The 25409-nt window shown below is 37.1% G+C and overlaps 2 protein-coding genes across 3 annotated transcripts; both read left to right on the top strand.

The window, feature by feature from the left end:
- The first annotated feature begins 8029 nt into the window (after positions 1-8029).
- Positions 8030-13241, top strand: LOC141689027 (ABC transporter F family member 1). 2 transcript variants are annotated; one of them, XM_074493186.1, is made up of 7 exons: positions 8094-8188; positions 8345-8409; positions 8589-8792; positions 10123-10196; positions 10293-10503; positions 10599-10833; positions 11825-13241. In XM_074493186.1, the coding sequence occupies exons 3-7, from the start codon at positions 8589-8591 to the stop codon at positions 12874-12876; spliced, it is 1776 nt and encodes a 591-aa protein (XP_074349287.1). In that variant the 5' UTR covers positions 8094-8188; positions 8345-8409; the 3' UTR covers positions 12877-13241. The 2 variants fall into 2 exon arrangements, with proteins under 2 accessions (XP_074349286.1, XP_074349287.1); XM_074493185.1 differs by lacking the exon at positions 8345-8409 and having other exon boundaries at positions 8030-8188.
- A 1704-nt stretch (positions 13242-14945) lies between these two features.
- LOC141692271 (uncharacterized) lies at positions 14946-17555 on the top strand. Its single transcript, XM_074497012.1, has 5 exons — positions 14946-15160; positions 15282-15331; positions 15860-15986; positions 16511-16615; positions 16698-17555. The coding sequence occupies exons 1-5, from the start codon at positions 15052-15054 to the stop codon at positions 17321-17323; spliced, it is 1017 nt and encodes a 338-aa protein (XP_074353113.1). The 5' UTR covers positions 14946-15051; the 3' UTR covers positions 17324-17555.
- The last annotated feature ends 7854 nt before the right edge of the window (positions 17556-25409 follow it).

The following is a 25409-nucleotide window of genomic DNA, read 5'->3' as shown; positions in this document are numbered from 1 at the left end:
GGGATAGATCTTATTGGGGAGTTGCCCAAGGCTAAAGGGGATGTCAAGTATGCGGTGGTCGCGGTTGATTACTTTACTAAGTGGGTAGAGGCTATGCCATTGGCAACTATCACGGCAAAGAAAATCAGAGATTTCATTTTCAACTCCATTATTTGCAGGTTTGGTATTCCTTATAAACTTGTCTCTGACAACAGAAAGCAGTTCGACAGCAAGGAGTTGCGGCAATTATGTGAGGATCTGAAGATTAAGAAGGAGTTTGCAGCAGTCTATCATCCTCAAAGTAATGAATAAACAGAAGTTGTGAATAAAATAATAAAGCACACCCTCAAGACCAAACTGGAAGAGCGCAAAGGGAATTGGCCTGAAAAACTCCCAAAAGTGATGTGGTCCTACAACACTACTCCACGATCTACTACGGGAGAAACTCCTTTTATGCTGACTTATGACTATGAAGCTATGGTCCCGTGGAAGTTGGTTCGGGATCGCTTCACAGAGATTGTTACACAGAGGAGGATGCAGAGGTTAATCAGAGGCTTCATTTGGATCTCTTGGAAGAAACAAGGGAGAATTCTCAGTTGAGGCTTGCAGCGTATCAGCAACGTGTCGCAAGGTATTATAACAAGAAGGTAAAGGGACATCTGCTAAAGGTAGGGGATTAGGTACTCAGGAAGGTTATGCCAAACACGAAGAATCCCCAGCATGGAGTGTTTGGAGCTAATTGGGAAGGACCATACAAGATAAAAGCCATCTTGTGGAAAGGGACTTATCACCTTGAGGATATGGAAGGGAAACTGGTTCCGCGAGCTTGGAACGCGGAACATCTCCGGAAGTACTATTAGTAAGGCGCGACTTTGGCCCCTTACGTATCTTTTTATCTATTTAGGGTTGTGCCTAGATTATAGACTAGAAGCAATAAAATTCCTCCTAGCCTAGGGGGTAGTGCATGTACTACTTACCTTAGAACTAGTCGAAGGATCATTTTTTCGAATAAATTCCCCACAGAGCATAGTAGCCGTGGGACTGGTGTACCTTTGACACCATAGCGCATTATTAATAAAAACTTTGAAATTCTCCAAAATGTTGTTTATTTGTTGATTTACTTGGTTGTATGACGCGTCCTAATCACAAGACGCGCCCTGAGTGATAATCTATACAGATGTTAATAGAAACGGTAACTGTTAAAGGGAACAACAAAATCAAAGTAAAAATGGAACTAAGATGCGTACTATTTCCAAGGACGCGCCCAAGTTATCTTGGTTGATGCTCCTTCAGTTTTATGTTTCTTTGATTACGGAATTTCATAACTAAAAAGAAAGACACGTCCTTATAAAGGACGCGTCCAATATGAAAGGCTAAATGTATCTTTAAAATAAAGGGTAGACGCGTCAAGACATTAGGACGCGCCCCCCTCTTGCTTTATGCCTTATCTAAATACACAAGTGCAACATGGTATCATGCACGTGAAGTATATACTATTCAGATGATTTAAGGACGCGCCTAACTAAAGGGGATACACCCAATAAGAACAATTACTCGACATATGACAGTGGAGGGAATAACAACAAGATTCCAATGTTGATGCGTCCTCATCATAGGACGCACCCCTATCTATGATAAAACAAGATTAAGAAAGTAAAACGATATGCATAAAAGTAATAAAAGAGAAATGTCATATAAAGTGCAAGCAAAAGGAGTTCAAAGATAATCATTACAAGTTACAAGACTTGAAGGGGCCCACACCCTTAAAGTAGTTCAGATAAAATGGGGAAAATAGACATAGGACGCGTCCTAAGAAGGAGGCACGTCCGGAGGCTTGTCTTGGTTGTCTGGAGGAGGAGGCTGAACGTTAAGTGGAGAAGGCGCTGGGGACGTGTCACCTTCCTCCAAGCCTAGAAAAACCCTCTTGCTTTTGATAGAATCCGCAGCTCTGATTCTGAAATCACTTACCCATTTCTGGGTGTCTTCATCAAACTTGGAAAAAGAATACTCTGGGTCATTTGCAATAAACCCAGAGCACCATTCCTCGAACCCAAGTTGCGAAACCATTCTGATAGATTAACTTCTTCTCCTCTTTCCATCCATGCAGTCTGTCATCGTTCAGAGTGGCAACCTCCAGCTGCATGGTGGAATTTAGTGTGATAACACTCTATATCGCTTTCTCCATAGAGGAGACATTACCTTCCAACACAGCTTTCTCCCCCTCAAGACGCGTCATGTCCTCCTGCAGGCGCTTGATCTCGGCATCTTTCTCTTGGCCAAGCAAGTTGATGTACTTTTCCAATGATTTGATTTTGTCCTCAACCTGGCTTTTAGCAGTGTCAGTAATAACAAGACGCGCCCTGAGTCTAGCAGCCATGTTGGCACTTTGTCTGGCGTGTAAATGAAGCTCGACTACAGCCCTCACCATGGCTTCTTCTGTTTGTTCCTCAGTCCTGAACGTCCAGCCTCGAACTTCATCTTCAGTGAAGTAGCCAGCTGAGGACGCACCCAGATATCGGTGAACAAAGGATTCTTCATCTGGAACTGTTTTCTGACGCTTTGAGGGCGCGTCCTCTTTCTCCAGGATATCCAGCACTGTAGTATCAATGATTTTTGGTGGAGGGGAAGGAGTCACAACAGGAGTCGGGGTCTTAACCTTTGGATCAGGCTTCGCAGGGGCCTGTTTCCTGGCTCTCAGCTTCTTGGAAGCTCCAATAGCAAACCCTTTTGGGAGAGAAGCCATATATGTGATAAACATAAAAAAACGTTAGTCGAATAAGGAAGACGCGTCCTTATAGTAGGACGCGCCGAGAGCGTAAATCAAAGATGGTCAATGTATGTTTAAATGTTAATTACAATGAATATAAAGACATGTAAAAACATGAAGACATGTCAAGGAAAATATATATATAGATATGAGGAATGCATGTATATAAAGCAAGGATGACGCGTCCTAAAGTTATGACGCGCCCTACCTAAGGACACTGACTATAACGTGAATTATGGGAAAATTATAAGCAACGGGCAAATAACATAAGTTCCAAATGTTAAAACAAGGCGTGTCTTAAAACTAAAATGCGTCCAAACCCAAAAACAAGGGTGTAGACAACGTCCATGAATCAAATTAAGTTGTGCGTTCAAGAGGAAGGACAAACATATGACGCGTCCTAAAAATTTTGGTGAGATGGTATTTTTAAAATGAGAAGCTAAATATGTAGCTTTGGACGCGTCCAAAGATACATGATGCGTCCTCTCTCACATGTACTTACCTTATTCTAAATAAAATTGCTTAGTGGTGTCAATCTCAATCACTTCTGCGGCACTGAGGCCCCTAGTCTTTTCTGAGGCTGTAAGTACAGGTTTTCCTTTGTGAAACTCGCGGAATTTGCAGATAGGATCAACCCAGGCGGACAACGCGCCTACTAGTTTGAGGTTATCTTCCGTGATCATATCCTTGAGATTGAAATGCTCCTCAGCATATTTTAAGACTTTCTCCGCTCTCTTCTTCTTTTTCCCTTTTAGTTCTTTTTGTGTTCTTTTGTCTAGAAGAAAAGAGAGGAAAAGTAAGTAATACAACGATATGTGGAAAAGAAAGAGGATGCGTCATAACTACAGGACGCGTCCAAAGAGTGAAACTTACCGGGCTCGAGGTTAAAATGGACACGGGCTTGCTTTACATCAAAGATGTAGAAGAAAGGCTCTTTCTAGTCTCGTTCGTGGCTGATTTTCCCCTCGTTGAAACCTTTATTATTCAGCCACTTGTTGACTACAAGGAAATTATAGCCTGGGATGGATTCCCTGATACTGTAGAAGAAGCTAAATTCCTTCATAGAGGGAGTGCCCATACCAAGATTGTGATACATCATATACAAAGCCCAAGCTAGTTTGTAAGAGTTAGGTGATAGTTGCACATGGGCTACATCGTACCATCTCAGGATCTTCTTGATAAACGGGTGTAAGGGCGCACCCACGCCTAGGGAGATCAGTTTTGATGTGAACACCATTCTTGGGATCCTTTGGTTCCCAATGTTGAAAATGTGTGGCCTCATTGTATGAAGAGGGCGCGCCCAGATGCCCTCCATGTCGTAGTATTTCATGTGCCACTGGATCTCCAAGTCAGTTACAGTGGAGTCAAGGGCTACAAAGCTAGCTTGTTTTCTTTTCTCCTCCAGGCATTTTTCTCTAGTTCTGTTAGAGCACCAAGCTTTGGCTAATCACAATCCACTTCAACATCTGAGGGTTCCCAATGTTCGAGGGGAGGATCAGATTTCTGAGGGGACACAGGATATACCTCAGGGTCAGGAACCCTCTTTTCGAATTCACTTACGCTATGAGGGGACGCGTCCTGAGAAGCTGACGCGTCCTGAGCAGGAGACGCGTCCTCATCTGAAACAATTATGCGTAGGGGCCGTTGGCTGGTTATGGGTACAATCTCATCATCCATCCAATCTTCGATGGCAGCCCTAACATTGAGAATTGGAGTTCTTTTTCGTTTGAATTCTTTCTTTTTCATTCTAGAGCTTATGGGGACGTGATCCATAGAATCAGAACTAGAATCTGACATTATAGAAATCTTTGATTTGAGAGATTCAAAGATGCGTGTTTATTGCTTCAAGAAAGGAACTCGTCCTGTGAAATTCAGGAAGTTCAGGTTTGAAAGAGATTGAATGTGGGGAATAAATCTCAAGGCGTTTGTTGAGAATCTTGAATGGATGGAAGGGTGATGAAGAAGACGCGTTCTCCAGTTGCAAAAGAAGGAAGAAAAACTTGAGGACACGTCCATGTAAAAAAAAAAAAAGAGAAAAAAAGGGAAGGTACTGGAAAAGTATGAGGACGCGTCCTATGAGTCTATCATAGGAGACGTGTTACAGTGACGCGTCCTAGTAGGGTAATGCCTTTATATGACCTTTGGTTGAAACAACTCAAAAACATGTGTTAAGCGAAGAGATATGAGACGCGCCCTACGAGGATGACGCGTCCTAAACTAGAAAAATACGTGAGAATTCTAATCGACTATAAGCAATTTGGAGAAAATACAATAAAACCCTAGAAACATATAATCAGAATCAAAGAAGCTAAATATGGTATATTTACAGATACGTACACATATACATACAAGAAAACGAAGAACAGTTCATAGAAGCATGCGGTATATGAACAGTTTTTTGCTCGCTAAAGTCGATTTGCTCGGTGAAATTAAGAGATAATGGAAGATTTGCATACCTCGTAAGTTGGGGGTTGGATTAAGCTAGAGAAATCGAGTAATGGCCGGTGGAATCGTCGAATTCTTGGACTTAACTTCTTGCAGCGGCGGTAATGGCGGTTTTGGAGAGAGAGAAAAGAGGAAAGTGATAGTGATGTGATGTGACTAGGGTATTTATAGAAAAGTAGGTGGATGACGTGTGCACCAGCTATCACGCAACGGTCAGTTGTGAATGGAAACCATGGGCGCATCTAGGTGTTAGGACGCGTCCTATTGTTTTGCAATGGGGCAATCCAAATTTTGCTTATGGTTTTAAATAAAATTCCAATTTTGTTTTCAACTGCAAATGGAATTTGGGGGGTACTTGTTATACCCAAAATTTGGCATTGAATCGACTCGGGTCAAACGCGGGCTAATTATAGTCAAACTCGGTGTTGCATTGTAAAAGGTTAGGACACGTTCAGGCACACAGGACGCGTCCAACCTTGAGGAGATGTTTTATGGAAGATGGTTTGATAATAAGGAAGCTTGGGAGCACATGGTTAGGGTAGAACACGCCCAAATATTGTGGACGCGTCCACCGTGGTGAATATGTCCAGTAGTTGTGATATTTTGGCAATATAAGCTGGAGGACGCGCCTGTCCTGCTCAGGACGCGTCCTGCCATTGGGGAAGGTAGTGAAATGAAAATATTAGGGGGGCGATACAGGCGTCATGGAGGTGAGGACGCGCCCAACGACATAGGACGCGTCCTGTGTTTGGTTAGTGCTCTCTCATGAGGATCATTCAGGAAAAAGCATGCTTGAAAGGGAGCAATGGAGATTGTTTCTACTAACGTATTTGTTGCAGGTACTCTTTGAAGAATTCCCTCCTTGAGTCGGTTAATGAGGGGGATGTCCGTGAAAAGCTTGAAGGCCTCTAGGGGTATGCCTGATGATTGAAGGCCTCCTCCTGTATTCAACAGCTGTCCTCGTTGGGGATGTGGGGTTAACATTGGTGTGTGCTTTGGGAACTCTATTCTTGTATTCAACGGGTGTCCTCGTTGAAGAACTTTGGAGTCATCCTGCACTTTGCACCCAAAAGCTTGGGATCACCTGTCCTGTTATCTGGTGGGTTATCCTCATTCGGGGGACAGGGATGCGTCCGGCACTTGGGGTGAACCGTGGTTATACCTGCATCCGTAAATCAAGGGAGATAGTTGTAGCAGGGTGTTATCCTTGCGCAGGGAGATGCACTATCCGTGAAGTCCTGCGATTACGGATGAGCCTTGGGCCTTCGCGGTTGGGCCTCATAGTTGGACATTCATAAAGCTAGCGGAAGATGGATTTTGGATGGGTTTCTACCGGGCCTAGGGATAAGAAGTCTAAGCCCATTGGATTTCTTATTCCACAAGAACTACGTCAGACTTGATCTCTGTATAAAGGGTACATATGCACATTGAGAGGGTAAGAAGTTGAGAGCTGATAAGAGAGCCACCACTTACTAAGCTGATAAGAGAGCCACCACTTACTCTGATCAATCCCAGCCTAAAACAACCACAAACCACCACACACCGCTTGATTTTCCGGCAAAGAACTACCATCATAGATCTTAATTCCGGCGAGAAACCTTATTCTTTATTGTTACCAGATTCCTCTGCCAACATATATGATTGTTAGGATTCGATCTCTTTTGATCTTTAGTAGTACATTATATCTGTAAGCTCTCTCCTATTTTTATTATTATATATATGATATAATATAATGTAATAATGTAATATTATTACTTATTAATTAAAGGTAAGTAAGTAATTTCAGTAAGTATCGACCGACCGACTACCAAATTTTTAATATTTTGTCTATTATAATATAGTATAGATAGTATAGTATAAATAAATAGATAATATAGAATTGAATGCACGATGATGTACTCCTCATAATTTTGTTAACTAAGTTTTCCTTAATATATAGTCAAAATTAACAAAAGAAAAACAATATATAAAATAAGGGTTAAATATCAAAATGGTCACTCAACTGAAGGTCATATATCAGTTTAATCATCAAACTTAACGGGGTATCATTTGAATCACTAAAGTAATAATAAATATCAAACAGATACCTCAAAATATGTGCTCGAGAATTAAAATTTATTTTATAGAGTTCTAAACATTTTTTTAAAATCTTATTACAACCAAATGAAAAGTTATGGATTCATAGTATTTTAGATGATTTTTTGAGATTTTTAAAAATTTATCTACTAATTATTTTTATTTAAATAGAGCAAATGACTACAAAATTAAAAATAAATAGTAGATAAATTTTAAAAAATCTTATTATATTATAGAAAATACTAGAATTCATACATTTTCATTTGATTGTAATAAGATTCAAGAAAAATATATAGAACTCCATAAAATAAATTTTAATTTTCGAGCACATATTTTGAGGTATATGTATGATAATTATTATGACCTTAGTGATTCAAATGATACCCCGTTAACTTTGATGATTAAACTGATATATGGCGTTCAGTTGAGTGACCACTTTGATATTTAACCCTATAAAATAAATAGATTTAAAATAAAATAGTAATTCGGTTTGATTGCCTAATTAAAATTTTGGAATCAGTTTCATTCCCATTCTTTCATAAAACGGATTCAATTCAAAATTTGAAAATTTGTTATTTTGATTCTCGATTATTAAATTTTGGGATTGGGTTTGTACAATTGCTCACCCCCGTTGACGCAAAGGAAAGGCAGGGAAGTGAAGAAGTCTTAGTAGACGGCCTGACCTAACTTGGCAGCCATCAACTCAGAAACCCAAGTACAGTAAGTATATTCCAACGTATAATATTTTTACACGTAAGCCACTTCAAGTAGGTCCACTACTCAAGTATAAATACATCGTATCCTTGTCCTTGTTAACTCTTTTCAACCTCAAAGCCGTTTTCATCCGGCTTCGAGGGCATCAAAAAACACACACACTTCACGCACTAAACCCCCCCAGATCTACTCCTCTTCTGTCTCAATGTAAGCTTTCCTTTATTTTTGATTCAGTTCATGTATGTGAATTTGTTTATGTTTCTTGATTGGTTTTTGTTAGATTTATGTATTTATATAGGGATGTGTTCTTGTGTAAAATATTTTATACGAGAACAGTGAGAATCGGTGATTTGATTTGTGTAGTTAGGAATGTGCGGTTCCAATAATACTCGTTCGGTCCCAAATTAATTGTCATTTCGTGTTTTAAGGTAAAAAATATGTATGCCTAAATTATTTTTTCAATTTTCTTTTCTAAATTAAAAGATGTGTAAAAATTTGAGGAGGCTATTAATTTAGGAATGTTTATTATTTTTAAAATTAAATGTGTGCACTATTTTGTGCATATGTTTTGGATGAGTGTATCTGATGTTTCTTTTTGTTGAAATAGATGGTGTCTGATGCGAGTAAGAAGAAGGTAGCTCAGAAAAAGGCAGCTGCAGCTGCCAAAAGGGGTGGGAAAGCTGCAGCCGCGACTAAGATTGCGAGCAGCAGTAGTACTGACAATTTGAGTAATGGAGTTGACGCTCTTCAGATTTCGGACCGTACTTGTACTGGCGTGCTTTGTTCACATCCTTTGTCTCGAGATATTCGTGTGAGTTTATTAATTCATCTGCTTTGTTCCTTTTAGTACACTAATTTAGCTTAGTATGTTGTTGTAAACGAGGATTGGTAAATAACGTAGGTGATTTAGATGTTTGTAGTGAAACCTAACCAATCTTTTTATGAATTAAATTGTTAATGAGTAACAGTTTTTTAGTTTGATCTTGTTGTGTCAGTATAGTTTTTCTTTGGTAATTGCTAGTATTTATTTGTTCAGAGGTTGATAAAAAAATTGATCTTTGTGTAAATTAAGAATTCACAATTTCCCTGAAATTTTGATACTTTAGGTGATAAAGATATTACTGAATTACAAAATCAAACTTCTGGTGTGTTTATCTGTAGGGGAAATGTTAAATCTAAGTACGTAGTATTGATTAATTGGCCTTTAATATTCGGAATGTGCATATTTTTTCATTAGTTTCTTTAGATATTTGGGGAGATAAGTGAAGATTAGAACGTATAATTATTGGCCAAGTGGAACGAGGGAATGGACTTTTCTCTGTTCGGGATTGTATATATACAGCTATTTGCTCATATAGAAATTTGTTTAGCCTACTGCCTACACACTGGACATTAAATTTGTGTTCTGTGGTACTGCAATGATGATATGTAATAACTTGTGGTTTGTAGTCGGGTTGTTCTGAAATATGATCCTATTTATATGTTAAATTCTTTTTTGTTGTTAATGTACTGGTTTTTTGAGTAATAGATCTTGTTGTGTCATTATAGTGTTGCTTTTGAAATTGCTGGAATTTGTATATTGAAGGTTAAGTTTGACTTTTGACTAAGAACTAAAATAATTTTATGTAAAAAAGACATGCCTCAGTTCCAGGATTAAAATTGTGTGTGTTTATTTAAAGTAGCGATGGTGGATATTAGTACCAAACATTTTTTTATCAATAAAAATGTTGCCTAGTTAATGTCTACTCAATTCATATTCTCTTCCAATTATTGGCATGTGGCACATCTACTATCTGCAGATGCAATAGAATTTAGATGTAGAGTTTGTTAGGTTTTTAAATGCTAGCTCATTGTTTCTAGCCGAGGCACCTGGACAGGACCTTAGAAAGCGAATAAATACCAATCAGTACGGTGCTCTATCATATTTTTTTTAATGTTAAGTACTTGTCTATCTAGAAAATATATTCAACTAATGTTAGCCTCACTAGGATATCTTTACAAAATGATAGCTGCAGCAGGTTTGGTAGTTTGTCAGTTCCTTTATCTGAGTTGGTTTCTGTAATTCTGTTTGGAAGAGCTATATACCGATGTACATTAATAATTATTGACAAGTAAATCTTGCTTCCTTTTTCTTTTTGCAGATAGAGTCTCTGTCTCTAACCTTTCATGGGCATGACCTTATTGTTGATTCTGAGCTGGAGCTTAATTATGGCAGGTTTTTATATCGTGATTCAAAACACTATCTTATGTTTGAAAAGTTATTAGTTATACAGATTGTGCGCTAAACTGCAATTTATTTTTGATTCCTTAGACGTTATGGTTTGCTTGGATTGAATGGATGTGGGAAATCGACTCTTCTTGAGTCAATAGGGCGTCGAGAACTTCCAATTCCTGAGCACATGGATATATTTCATCTCACGAGGGAGATTGAAGCTTCTGATATGTCTTCACTTCAGGCTGTGTTAAATTGTGATGAGGAGAAGTTACAATTAGAGAAAGAAGCTGAAGCGTTAGCTGCTCAGGTCTGTGCTTCAATATAGATTATTGATGCTGTCGTCTGGGATATTTTCATATAAATAACATGTTAATAATTTTCAATTTTCATCTCTGTACATAGGACGATGGTGGGGGAGAAGCTCTTGAGCGCATTTATGAGCGCTTGGATGCAATGGATGCAGCAACTGCTGAGAAACGTGCTGCTGAAATTTTATTTGGTCTTGGTTTTACCAAAGAGATGCAAGCAAAGAAAACCCGAGACTTCTCTGGTGGATGGCGTATGAGGATCGCTTTAGCACGTGCCCTGTTCATGAACCCAACTCTTTTGTTGCTTGATGAACCAACTAATCATCTCGGTGAGTTAATTTTTAAACTATTTGAGTTGCAGTAGCTTTTCAGCTTACTTTTTTCTCCATTCCTTGTACTATTATTTTTCATTTTGGTTGGCTAGTTCTAGTTGTAGTTATTTGCACCAAGTCCTTGAAGTTATCTGACACAAATGATATACTCTTGATCCCACTTTCTACCTGGTCCGTTAAAGTATCCATTACAAGATCTTTAATCTGTGTTTGTAACATGTGGAACCCTTTAGCCATATCACTGTTTCTTGTTTGTGATATGTTGTGTACATTAATAAAATGCAATGTCACCTACTTGGTAAGTTGGTAGGCGTTACTGGGGCTTGATACATATTTGCTTTACTTTAATGCCATATGTGATATTCTTGCATGATACATATTTTAATAACTTAAGAACATAAGTTCCATCAAGTCTATAATCTATTATACCTGTTTCGATATAAATGGGAATTTGTATTGAATAACAATATATCTGTAAGAATGTTGATTGCCATGTGAAAGCCACAAATTGTAGTATCTGGTGAAAGCTCCTTATCTGGAAGCCTTAGAAGCAAATAGCTTTTGGGAAATTGGAGTTCTGTAACTCTGGTTGTGGTTTCTTCACTAATTTGCTTTTTATTTTATTTTTTAAATACAGTTTCTTTCGCGTTACATGTTGCCACTGAACAAATCTTCGGCAAAAAGTAATATTAATTTCTGTTGAATGGAAACTCACCATGGGTGTGTACTTTAAATTTGTTTTGTTTTAGATTGGTAATATTGCTTGATTAATTACTTGGTTTGAGTTGTGATATCAAATTCCTTTTTGAGATTTTCGGGCGAGTGCAAACCTGTTCCCTTATCTTTAGAAATGTTATTTGCTAATATGAACCTGTGTGCCTGTTTCATAACAACAATTGCATCCGTTATACCTATTGGACCATCATTCGAATTCATCTATTACAACATTAATGTACTACTCTGATGAGCTGCTGCAATCTGAATACAGATTTAGAAGCTTGTGTTTGGCTGGAAGAGATGCTCAAGAAATTTGATCGAATCTTAGTTGTTGTTTCTCACTCCCAGGACTTCCTGAACGGTGTCTGTACAAACATCATACACATGCAGAGCAAACAGTTGAAGATGTATACTGGAAATTTTGACCAATATGTTCAAACCCGTTCAGAACATGAGGAGAACCAGATGAAGCAGTACAAGTGGGAGCAAGATCAGATTGCTAATATGAAGGAGTACATTGCTCGATTTGGTCATGGGTCTGCTAAATTAGCTCGCCAGGCACAGAGCAAAGAGAAAACTTTGGCAAAAATGGAGCGTGGTGGGCTCACACAGAAAGTGTCTAGGGATCAGGTTCTGGTTTTCCGATTTGTTGATGTGGGAAAACTTCCACCACCAGTGTTACAGTTTGTCGAAGTTTCATTTGGCTACAGCCCAGATAATCTCATATACAAGAACATTGACTTTGGGGTCGACCTTGACTCAAGGATAGCTTTGGTTGGGCCTAATGGTGCTGGGAAGAGTACACTCCTTAAGCTGATGACAGGGGAGTTGGTTCCAAATGAGGGCATGGTACGTCGACACAATCACTTGCGCATAGCACAATATCACCAGCACCTGACTGAGAAGCTTGACTTGGAGCTGTCGGCTCTCGTTTTTATGATAAGAGAGTTCCCAGGTAACGAGGAAGAGAAGATGAGGTCGGCAATTGGGAGGTTTGGGCTAACGGGTAAAGCTCAGGTGATGCCAATGAAAAACTTGTCCGACGGACAAAAGAGTCGTGTGATTTTTGCATGGTTAGCCTGGAGGCAGCCCCAAATGTTACTGCTGGATGAGCCAACTAATCATTTGGATATCGAGACTATAGACTCGCTTGCTGAGGCATTGAACGAGTGGGATGGTGGCTTGGTTCTTGTTAGCCATGATTTCAGGCTCATAAACCAGGTGGCCCGTGAAATCTGGGTGTGTGAAAATCTAGCTGTGACCCCATGGGCGGGTGATATTATGGGCTTTAAGGCGCACTTGAAGAAAAAAGCAGGCCTATAAGATTGAAGGGGTCAAGTATGCTCGATATATTCTTTATCAAGGTAACAGTACTACTTTGGCTTATAGTTATCGAATTGCAGTTTTGGAGTTAATACAGATTGAATGTTTGTTTTCTCTCACGAAATTCGAGGAACGGCAAAAAACTGTTCATGACAATATATTGTTTAAAACATGTGTGCTGATCAGTTGTTCATTCATGATTCACCTGATTAATATAGCTCATTAGCTTAGTTTACATATTATCAGCAACATTCTTGTATACATGTAGTCTTGGTTTGAGCCAAGAAATATACTTGATGCGGATGTGATGCCAATGTGAAACCTATGTATTTGATCATTTATATTTGAGATATACACTTTAACTAGTCTCATGTTCATTCTTGATTGCCTTTGAGAATATTATGTTCCTTTTTAGTTTTGTTTTCTTGTATGACAGCTTTCTACAACCGTAGAGGTGTTGGTTAAATTTGCGTGACCCGAAAGTCCCAACACAATCTCTGGTGTTGGTTAAAATTGCGTAACCCAGAAGTCCAACACCGTCTACGGTGTTGGTTAAATTTGCACCATCTCCGACTATAGTTTGTGTTTGATCAGGTGTAGCTGCGGTAGTTTGCTTCCTACTACTCATCTTCGACTACTCATGTACCAGTGTTGAAAGATTTGATTATTCGGAAATTAGAATTAATAATAAAAAACGAGTACTCAGATTTTTCAGTATAAATAGCAACTACAATTGATTTCCAATAATATTTCTCTATGCAGAACCTTTTTTTGGGAACAAATATCAAGCAAAATCCTCTAATCTCAACTCATCGACCCTTCCTGATCCTATCTACAGCTGATCTCACTTTTTTTATTCCTTTCCGATATTAGAAAACAAATTTTTTATGTGATATAATATAACCCTCATCAGTCATCTCTACCTTGGTTTTGGTTTAACAAGTGAATGAATAGTGATCATGTTGAAAACCATCTCCCTAGTGGGCATATGGATAGTTTATGGATAAGATTTTGTTTGTGGATAAGCTTCCATGTTATTATATAAATGCGCTAATTTCAAATGAAATTTTTTATACTAGTAATAAATAATTTTAAAACTCTCTGAAATTCTGTACAAAATTTTATATTTTTATTATGAAAATCAATAAAAATATGTTTTTCTACATTACAACCGTAAACTAACCCGCTCTACGTCGTATATATTACTAACTTATAACTCGTGCGATACTCGGTTTTAAAAATAAAATTCATGTTCATAGATATCGTTATTTTTGACGTTGTTGCATTATTGTATTTTTATCTTTGATAATTTGTTGTAATATATTTGTAACAAATATGCATTATTGAGAGATATACGGATGGTAAATTGAATTATAACAATATATAATCAATATTGAAAAAATCGATAAAGGGACCATGGCGGTTGCGGTATCGCCAAGCGCTTAATCGCTCAGGCGAAGATTAGTCGGATCATTAATCAGCTGTATTATACTGTTGTATCTTTGTATCATATTTATATTTACAGTTGTATTTTTCTATAATATTTTGGTGTTTGAATAGTGGTAAAACAATGTAATTATTTTATATTTATAATTGATTAAATCTCTAATCATATTTTATTTCGGAGTGTGTTAATATATTATATCACAATTGATTTTTAAATAATATTAGAATAATATAATTATTTTTTTTATTTATAATTGTATTAAAAATATAATTAGTTTAATATAATATAATCTTAAATATCTATTATTAATTATATAGATCAACGGTTGAGATCATTTTTATTATACAAAATCAAAATTTTGGATAAAAAATCTTTTATACTTGCTGTTATATATAAAAGGATAAACTAGAGCACATTTCTTTAGAATTTTTCAAGCCGAATTCTAGGTCAACTAGGAATTAAAACGAAATATATTAAAAATAATATCTTTCTGCCGAAAATGAAGTAAATAAACCTCTAAAGTCTCAACAAATAACATTTAAAAAAAAGGTCAATATATTAATTTCGAAAATAACATTCATTCCTAATCGGATACGATGAAAGGACACAACACAAACATCATCATTAATAACTGCCTATATATACCCTTTCACTTTCTCTGAACTCAAGTCAATCTCTCTTCTGATTGTGCTGAAACATAAACACACACAAATACATACATACACATAATGGCAGAGGATAGAGCAGACATCTTTGAACTGAACAATGGTACCATGAAAGCTTTCATCTCCAACTTTGGTTGCACTATCACTTCCTTATTTGTCCCTGACAAACATGGTACTACTCATATTTAACTCAACCCCCTTTTATTTTATGTTTTAATTCTTTATTTTTTTTTATATTCTAATGTGATTTAGCAATAACCCTTTAATCTCATCTTGTTGTTTGTTTATTTTAGGGAAATTAGCTGATGTTGTTCTTGGATTTGACTCTCTGGAGCCTTATTTGGTTTGTTTTCTCTAATTTTTGTTTTGCTGTGTGATTTTTGTTTGTGATGTTGTTAAAGGTGGGATTTTCGGGTTTGTTGCTGTTTGTAAACGGGTCAATTTCGTGTCTTTGTTAAATTAAATCTGCTAAATTTTGATCAGATTGATTGTGTGATTTAAAGAAAATAGGTTGTGTAATGAACGGGTTATTTCGGGTTTTGTATCAGTTATCTTGTTTATAATTTAGTGGCATTGGTGTTGCGTTAGACTTTTAGGCATGCCCACACCCAAGCCTTTTGAAGTTCTTCACTGAAATTTGATCAGGATTGTTATATGTTTTAAAAGAATAGAATTTTAAATAAAGAATCTGTTTTGATCAGGTTCAATTAATGTTGTTTTCAGGGTTTGCCCAAACACTGAGCTTTTTGAGCTATTTTATGATTGTTCAGTTTTCCGATTTGATTTGAATATTTAATGAGTTTGTTCTTGTTCTTGTTGTAGAATAGTTATTATGTAACCTATTGTTTGGTTTTGTTATTGTGTTGATCAGAATGGTGCTGCACCTTATTTTGGCTGCATTGTCGGTAGGGTTGCAAATAGGATCAAAGATGGAAAATTTACACTAGATGGGGTTGATTACTCTCTCCCCCTCAACAAGCCACCAAACAGTCTCCATGGTAATACTTTCTCCATATCTTGTTTTGAATTATAAATAGGAGAAGTAAGTGTATTAAGATATATGTAAAAAGGGGAAATTTTGTTTCAAATATGAAGCAAATGTACTATAAGTCTATAATACATATATTATAATATATAGAGGGCAACTCTGACAGTGAGAAGTCCTTGTTTTATAATGAATATTATTTGCTCTGCGCTTTTGGGCCAGATCTGCTTATTCGCTCCTCCCCCAAGTTCTATGCCCAATCCAAAGTTTTTTGCTGTGCTGTAACGAACATTGCCAATATGATTTTCCTTAAGTACCTACGCTGTAGTTAACCTTTATACTGGGTTTGTCTGTTTCTATTATCTTGTTATAATTTAGTTTCCAGTGATAGAAAGCTTTGATTAAACTAGTAACTTGATTGATTCATTGAAACATATTAAGGCTAAAGAGAGTTCTTAGGCGTTTGCCAAATAATTTCCTATATTTTTGCTTTTATTTTTCAGTTTTTTAATTTTTTTGAGTCACATGTTTTTAAAGGCGGACATAAAGGATTTGACAAGGTGATTTGGGAAGTTGTTGACCATAAGAAGGGTGAAAATCCATCCATTACCTTCAAATACCATTGCCGTGATGGCGAGGAAGGTACTGTATTTTTATCTCTATCATTTTCTTTGGCATTGTATGTTTAGGTAACTTCAAACTTCATACTGCTATGACAAAACAGGATACCCAGGAGATGTTTCCATTACAGCAACGTACACTCTAACTGCAAGCACTAGTATGAGGCTTGACATGGAAGCAATTCCTGAAAATAAGCCCACTCCAATAAGTCTAGCTCAGCATACCTACTGGAATCTGGCTGGCCACAACTCAGGCAACATTCTGGATCATTCAGCGCAGATATGGGCAATGCACATTACTCCTGTGGATCAGAATACAATTCCAACCGGAGAAATTATGCCAGTTAAGGGCACTGCTTTTGACTTTTCTGCAGAGAAGAGGATCGGAAGTTCCATTAGTGAAGTCCCTGGCTTGGGATATGATCACAACTACGTCCTTGATTGCGGGGATGAAAAATTGGGCTTGAAACATGCTGCGAAGTTGAAAGATCCGTCAAGTGAAAGGGTTCTCAACCTATGGACTAATGCTCCCGGTATGCAGTTTTACACAGGAAATTATGTTGACGGAGTTGATGGGAAAGGAGGAGCGGTGTATGGGAAACATGCGGGCGTTTGTATGGAGACTCAAGGATTTCCAAATGCTATTAATCAACCAAACTTTCCATCTGTAGTTGTAAAACCTGGCGAGAAGTACCAGCACAGCATGTTGTTTGAGTTTTCAGCAGAATGAGCAAAGTAAATATAAATTAGTTGTAGGACTCAATAAATTATCCCAGAGTGAATAGGATCGGAAAAATAAACGTTTCTCAGACTGTATGTGTGATGTTTTTCAGACTATGGGGTGCAGTGATGTTTTTCAGACTGTATGGGTGAATCGTGATGCCAATTAGCGATTTGAATGTTATCTTGATGATGCTGAGGTTTAATTTGCCTCTCGTAATAAAGAAACTTGTTTTGCAAGAGTTTTGTTTACTCAATTTAAGGTGAATGAAGGATGTTATTTAGTTTAATTTTTCTTTGAGAAGGTGATTATAAATGTTTACACTATTAATTAGACATATGAACACACTTTTGATATCCTTCTCTTGTTTGCCAGAAACCTATTATCTAATGCATCGACTTGCTGCATCATTAGTTTCATCTTTAGCTCTTCTGCATAAAGCAGCTGTCTTAATTTCCTATCTGTAGTGTTCAAGACTATAGGCAAATATTAATAGTCCAGCGATTTTTATTTTTTTTGTTTATTATATTGCTTCTAAGATTACTACCGATTCCAAGTGCTTTCTTCATCTGAGATGGAGGAGTAAGTGTATTCCTCTTAATTCTAGAATCACTTCAACAATATCTTCTTGGACGTCTGGTAAGGTTCAATAACTTCAGTCTGCATTTATCTCTGCTCAGTCTTATAGATCAAATTTCTTCATCCTTTCAATATCGGTCCTTAAGCATCTCTGGTCTATCTTCAAAAGATTTCTGCGAATGGCCGCCTTTGCCTGGTCCTTTAGCATCTCCACTCTGTCTTCATAAAGTTACTGAAAGGGCCTAGTCTGGCCGCAAAGTTGGTGGATATAACTCGTTTTTAAGATAAATGCGGGCTTCATATCTATAAAAAAATAGGTGGAATGAAAAAAAATCTCTCATTCTAATTACAGAAACAAATCAATAAGACATTTCTCTCAGGGCCATTAAAATTCCAAAGATAGCTCATGGATCGGAAGATCTGTTCTTTAATGAAAGCTTCTTTCTTTTTAGATTGGTCAGTTATGAAAAATATATTTGCACCTACTCGTGCATCTACTAGACTGCAGGTCAGAGCATCTGCAATGCTTGTTAACCGCAATGATTGACTAAATAGTATAAAATATTAATTATCTAAAATTTACTGAATGTATAAGAAATTTTCGTTTAATAGAGTTGGCTATAATAATTGTTAGATATTAAATGTAGTACAGAGGGGAGAATGTTTTTTTTTTGATTTTTAGCCTTTTTCAAATTGTTTGGATTGTAGGTAAACAAAACAGTTAAGATATTGTAGAGATACTGTGTTTACAGAATTAATGAAGAATCACAAAGTTTTCAAAACTCAATTAATTTGTATTAATTAAGTTGGCCTTACTACAAATTTTGTGTTCTTAAGAAAAGAAGAACTCGACTTCTATTTTAAGAGAATATAAGAAAATCTAGATCTGTTTGTTACGTGTGAACTAAGGACCTGTGCATGCTTTATAGACCATCAACACGAGTTTACAAGACTTGCACCGAAATGTACTTAACTACTTTCTAAATCAATATTTTTCTATTTCCATTTCTAGCTTAGCAAATCTGTGCAAAATCTTAAAGGTCTGTGACCAACTTTTGTCCAGTTAATCTTGCATTTTTTCAGCTACTTTGTAGACTTTTCAATCTAGTGAATAGATCGTTTGTTGATTGATAATCTTAAATCTTGAACTTGTTTGCATTCTGAATTTGAGAAGTATGTCGAGATCTCCAGTTTGTTCTATAGGGAAGTGACATCTCGATAAGTATAATGACTTATCGAGATCTATAAGTTATCTATAGGTATACTTGACTTGTCGAGATCTCTAGATCCTTGCATGTGAAATGACTTGTTGATATGTCTGAGATCTCTACATGTAGAAATGACTTCTCGATATCTCTGAGATCTCTATATACTCATTTTGACTTATCGATATCTCTGAGATCTCTATATGAAAAATTGACTTGTCGATATCTCCAATTCTTCACATCTTCATTTGACTTGTCGATATCTCCAGTTCTCTATATTTTCATTTGACTTGTTGATATCTCTGAGACTTCTCTATAAGTCATTTTGGACTTCTCTACAAGTCATTCTGTACTTCTCGAATGACTTCTCGATATAACTTGATCTGTGACTTGTCTATATCTTGACTTAGGACATTTTTCATAGAACATCTTTATTCAACTCCAAACTTCTACATCTTTTCTCTGAGTCATGATCATGGCTTGATCTTCTTCCAGAGTTTATTCCATACCTTGAATCCGTTCACAGAAAAACCCCCAGTCTAATCTTCTAACCATTTTACAGACTCAAGAAATACAATACAGAATACAAAATTGATTATCAAACAACTTAATCTTAGGGTTGTCAATGTGACTTAGTCTTGTTATTGTACATGCATGTCTTGCACAACAATCTCCCCCAATTTGTGAGAAGATTGCTTATCACAAATTCATGTATGATAACAAGATTAACCCCAAGTTAAAATCAAATACATACAAATTGAAAGATTGATAAGTACAAACTTTATACATTGAGTAGTTAAATCAGTTCAATCATTACAAACACTACGTGAATTTTTCATAGCCTGGTTCTTTTCTAACGAGGTCCTTGAGTTTTACTAGCACTTGAAGTTCTTCAATTATTTTTATCCCTATTAAGGCTTCCACTAGTTTGAGCCATTCATCCAATGAGTAATTATTGAGGTAACCAACCCTGAACCTTGAAAATCTGCCAATTTGAATATTTAGAAAATGTCCATCTTTTGTGATTCTACTCAGCCCCATTGCCTTGAGTTTATTTTACCTTTGTTCATACATTTCTATCTCATTGGCATACTGCCTTTCCCTTTCCTCCCTCTCAGCCTTTATTCTTGCATGTCTTTCATTCTTTTTTTTCTAAGCCTCTCAGACATCACAGCCTTCCACATCCTTGTTCTTGTATCCTTGTCCTTCATCAAGCTAATCACCCTCTTCAATTCTGTGGTTGAAAATGTTTCCATTACTTCCCTGCTAAGCAAAATGAAGGAGTCATCCATATAGTAGATTCTGACTTTTGATAAAGAGACAACCCAAATTTTGACTATTTCTTCAGATAGTTGTTGGAAATAGTCATCATCTGTTATGCTCATGTTTAAAGGTAGAAAATTATCTTGATTAAAATTATTCCAGATAACTCCATTTTATGCGATTTTTCTTGGTTTTCTTCCTGTAGTTTTGAAATGATTTTTAGTTGGTAGTTTGAATGAAGGAGATTTTGATATTTTCTTTAGTGTGACTTGGCTGGCTTTAATAAGTATCTTGAGTAAAGAGTTTGTAGTTTGCTTGAATAGGAATCTAGGCTTTTGAGGTTGGATTGGTTGAGAGTTTGTTTGGCTTGGTTTGGAGGTTTGAGCGGGTTGGATTTGTGAAATTTTTTATTCCCGGACAATTTTCTTCTTTGTATCCCCTTCTCCATTTTTTCTCTCTTTCTTCCCATCACCCTTATTATCTTCCTTACTCTTTCTCTTCTCATACACCTTGCTGCCTGTTGCTTTAAAAGATTAACTTGGATTTGAGCCAGAAGTTTTTTCTCATCCTTTTTCTGCTCATCATCATCCAAGCATCTTTAGTGTTAATTTGAGCTCTAGGCAATAGGTCATCAGCATTTCTTGAATATCTTCCCAATATTCTGATCATTTCTTCATCCTCTACAATCTTGGTCTTCTTAGTCTTCAAGTCAGTCTCCAGAGTCATTATCATCCTCAAGTTCCCCATGAGACAGTGCTTTGGAACCATGAAGTGTTTGCACCTTTTGGTTGATGAACAGATGTAGGTCACCTCCTTATTATGTTGGAGATATGATTCTGTAAAAGTGGCTACTTGAGCCTTTTTGAGTTCATTTAGCAAAAGAGTGTCTTATGGAATCATCCTGTTAACCTTGTTAATTAGGATGTCCAGCTTAAATGCTCTTCTAGATATGAGATAGTTGAAAGACACCTGTATATATCTATCCACACCTGAGTTATTTATGTTTGTAACAATCCTCCTCTATTGAAAGTTTTCTCTTGTCACCATTATCACCCTTAGAAAATTGTTGTTTCTATCCAAAGCCTTTTTGTAGGTGAAAAAGTTATTGGTTAGAGAAACTCTGAGAGTCCTGAGCAATTTATCAAACTCTTTGTCCAAACAGGGTCCCTCAGCTGCTTTCTGTAGTCTCTTTGCCCCAACATCAACTTGACTTGCTTGAACAGTGGCTTGGATGGATGATTTTAGCAGTCTAGCTTCTATCTCCCCCTTAGTCTTGGTAGCAGGCAAGATTAGAGGATTAAGAATTTCAGCCCTAACTGCTTCTGGCAATGCTGGAAGAGGAATGTTTAAAACTCCCATAATAGCTCCCAAAGAAACAAAATTTTGCATTTGAAGGTGTTTGTGGTAGTCTACTAGGGACTTTATATCTTGTTATTTACTTTGCACCAAAGCTGTCAGTTGGGAGACTTGAGTTGTCAAAAAATCATTTGAAGACTGTACAGATGAGATTTGAGCATGCAGGTTTTGGATTTTTAGGTTTGTTGATGTAGACAAAGGTTATTGTGAGCTCGATGCTGCCAAAGGACCAACAGAATTTTGCACAGCATTCTTGACCCCCTCTATGACCAAGGCTGAAGGTTCAAACCTAGCTTTGTAAAGTTTATCCAGTTTGACCTTTGAGTCATTATTTTGAGTGATTTGCTTCTGGATCACTTCATGTAGAGCTATGAAAGACTCCTTTAGCTTAGACACATTTTCTTCTACAGGAGTGAGAGTGTGGGCTTGAAGCCTGTCAGAAAATCTGTTCAACATGGTCTTGATGTCTTGAAATGTTGGCATCAGCTCATCAATTATGTCATTCACCAACTTCTTTACTCTAGCTTGATGCTTGACCAGAGTGTTTTCCATAGCTCTTCCAATGTGATGAAAGGCCTTCAATTAGGTTTTATAATTATCCGAAAACCGAATTGCTGATTTTTTCATAACCAGACCGAACCGAACTTCTATATAGAACTAAACCGAAAACCGAACCGAAATATTTTGGTTTATTCGATTCGGTTTGGTTAACCGAAATATTTTTAAAAAAATCGGTCTGCCAAGATGCTTAACCTATTGCTGATTACGAGTCACAGGAGCATTCTGCCAAGATGCTTAGAACACATATAAAAAACCTAATTTTCAACTCAATTGATACAGAAATGGGCTGAGGCTTCCTTAGTGCCATTCATATCAGCAGGGTAATGCAGTAATGCAGACCATGATATAGATATAGATTATGCTAACCAAAAATAATATACAACCAAAATGGTTCGATCTTCTTTGCATAATATACAAACAGGGAAGTGAAAATGAATCTGATAAACATGAAATTTAGGTATTTAGGTTAGGAATTTAGGTTCCCTCATCCCTGGCTGTTAGTGAATTACGACTCACGAGTGTGTATAAGTATATCTAATATTTTTAATTAATGTGTACTAACTGTATAGTCTGTATCTACTTATCTATAATATATTATATATAAAATATAATTCAAAAATATATATTTATACTATTCGGTTAATTCAGTTAAAACTGAATTAATAATTTGAAAAACCGAACCAAACCGATTTTATTTAAGTTAAAATCGAAAAACCGAAATAACCGAAATTTTCAAAAAAAAAACTTAAACCAAACCGAACCGAACCGAATTTTACCGGTTCGGTTTTTCGGTTTCGGTTCGGTTTTGCTCAGCCCTACTTTGTACACCTCTGTCATAACATCATATACCTCTTGGGGAGTGAGGACCTTAGCATTGCTACCCAAAATGGTTACATATTCTTCCCTAACTTTGCTAAGGCCTCCTCCATAGTGGTAGTAAAATCCTTTGATAGCCATGCACCCGCATAACCATCTCCTTTATCTGCAATTTTCTCCTGCTGCTCTTCAACATCCTCCTTGTATGAAAGAAGTATGGCTTGCTAGTCTTGGTTTGACATATCTCTTGTAAGGAGTTGTTGGGTGATATTGGATCCTCCTTGTATGAAAGAAGTATGGCTTTCTAGTCTTGGTTTGACATATCTGTTGTAAGGAGCTGTTGGGTGATATTGGCTAGGCCTACAAGCCGCTCAACCAAAAGATCATTAACAGTTGTTGGTTGGGCTTGAGCATCTTGCAGCCATTGAGATATGAGGTGAGAAGGTTATAGAATAGTGTTTGAGGTAGAGGATATGTCTGTTTAGTTTGGGGTGGAGGGGTTGAAAGTGGTAGGTAACCCTGTGACAGGAGTCACAGTTGGACTCACAAATGTTGTTGTGGTTGTGATAGTTTGTTGTTCACCACTAGTGGGAACCTCCATTTGAATTGTAGGGGAGTTGACTAGGTTACTATCATGTACCATAACCTCAAACCCTTGTTCTTCTTGCAAAAAACTAGCACTTGAAAGTGCTATACTTGCCTCCCCAATTGCTGGATCATTGGCAATTTTACTCTCAGCTTCAATTGACAATGCAATTTTAGCTAGGGTTTTGAGGGGAGTTGTCCCTATTTGAGGAACTTCCAATTGAATCGAAGAGGATTTAGATAGCTCCCCTCAGGAATACTACCCTCAAAACTTTCAATCTGTGAATATTGTTTGGCACATGAAGGTGCTAAAATAACATCCACAGGGTCTTCAGTTAAAACTGATGAAACCCCTGTGGTTTTGATGGTGCCATCAAGGTCTACCCCAGCTTTAAGCCTCTCACCATCTAAATGTGGTTCCTGGATGGTGATCAGTTTCTTGAACTGTGACACTTGATTTTGACAACACTTGAGAAGTGGATTCAAGTGTTTCATTATATGAAAAAGAAATTTGAGATATGAGAGTTGTAATGTTAGCATTGAGTGTTGGCAGCTCCCCCTGAATGGATGGGGGAGCTTCAATTGATGTGCTCTCAGTGTCAGTGCCAACCATATTTCTTCTTTCACCAACTTGAGAGTGCTCAAGTTGGGGGTGCAGACTCTGTACAGATTGTACTGGGGAGAGTGTTTTGTTTAATAGAGACACCCTGTTGAGAAGGTGCCCCTAGAGTCTATTTATTTCCTCTTTTACAACTACATCCTTTTGGGAGGATACAGAGGTAGCTTCATGAGTGGTCAGCTCAATTTTCTTTGTCTTCTTTGGCTTCTAGACCAGGTTAGACTCTAGTTGTATTTGATCCTCACCACTCTCATTTATGACATTTAAAGGTGTCTGCTTTCTCTTCTTTTTACTCACTACATCCTTTGAGAGGATGAAGTGGTTGATTTCCTAGTATCTAATGGTAAAGAATAAATGGTCTCGATTGTGGAAGGTCCCTGTTGGTTTTCCCGTGTTTGTAGTTCTACAGGTACATGAGCCATAACTGTATTAGATACTGTACTTGACCTCATGTAAGGCATAGGGTAGGGATAGTACCTAAATCTTTCTAACATGAAGTTAGTGAGATTTAGTGCTACCTCCACCTTATTCTTTGTACTAAGTGACCCAAATAAAATTTTGGACACTTACTTACAATTGCCTATTTTGTTTTTATCAATACCTTCAAGCATATGTATGTTTGTAACTTTATAACTTAAAATAGACATAATAAATCTAGGAAAAAAATTTCCTTACCTCTAGTCTCCAAGAGCATTATGAGCCTGGTACTGAGTTCTTCCAAGATCGATACCCAACATTTATATGCTTATTATGAGCCATGGAGAATATCAGTTTCTGGAACACACTGGATATATTGTCATACCCAGTCTTCATGCAGGTGAAAGCTATCATAATTGCATCAAAGAGAAAAGACCATTCCCTCCTGAGATTCTTATTGTTCAGGCTGTACATATTGATCTTCTCATTGTAGTTTATGAGATCCATAAACTCAGCTAACTCCTATTGAGTTGGTACTTCCACCATGCTAGTTGTAGGAATGCCCAGTACATTGTTGACATCCATAGCATCAAACTCCACTTGTCTACCTTGAATTGATCAGTTCACCACTAGAGACACAGCTTGGTCCTCATGCACTACAGTATTGACCACATCAAAGTTCAAGAAGTCATTG

Source organism: Apium graveolens, chromosome 10, assembly GCF_009905375.1.
Source record: "Apium graveolens cultivar Ventura chromosome 10, ASM990537v1, whole genome shotgun sequence".
Lineage (NCBI taxonomy): Eukaryota > Viridiplantae > Streptophyta > Magnoliopsida > Apiales > Apiaceae > Apium > Apium graveolens.
This window is presented reverse-complemented; position numbering and strand designations above follow the sequence as displayed.

Bases quoted from the DNA above. Each gene is read 5' to 3' on its own strand.
- LOC141692271 (XM_074497012.1), top strand. From the start codon at position 15,052: ATGGCAGAGGATAGAGCAGACATCTTTGAACTGAACAATGGTACCATG. The intron at 15,987-16,510 runs GTAATACTTTCT...ATGTTTTTAAAG, and splicing joins GCCACCAAACAGTCTCCATG to GCGGACATAAAGGATTTGAC. The intron at 16,616-16,697 runs GTACTGTATTTT...ATGACAAAACAG, and splicing joins TTGCCGTGATGGCGAGGAAG to GATACCCAGGAGATGTTTCC.
- LOC141689027 (XM_074493185.1), top strand. From the start codon at position 8,589: ATGGTGTCTGATGCGAGTAAGAAGAAGGTAGCTCAGAAAAAGGCAGCT. The intron at 10,197-10,292 runs GTTTTTATATCG...TTGATTCCTTAG, and splicing joins CTGGAGCTTAATTATGGCAG to ACGTTATGGTTTGCTTGGAT. The intron at 10,504-10,598 runs GTCTGTGCTTCA...CTCTGTACATAG, and splicing joins CTGAAGCGTTAGCTGCTCAG to GACGATGGTGGGGGAGAAGC.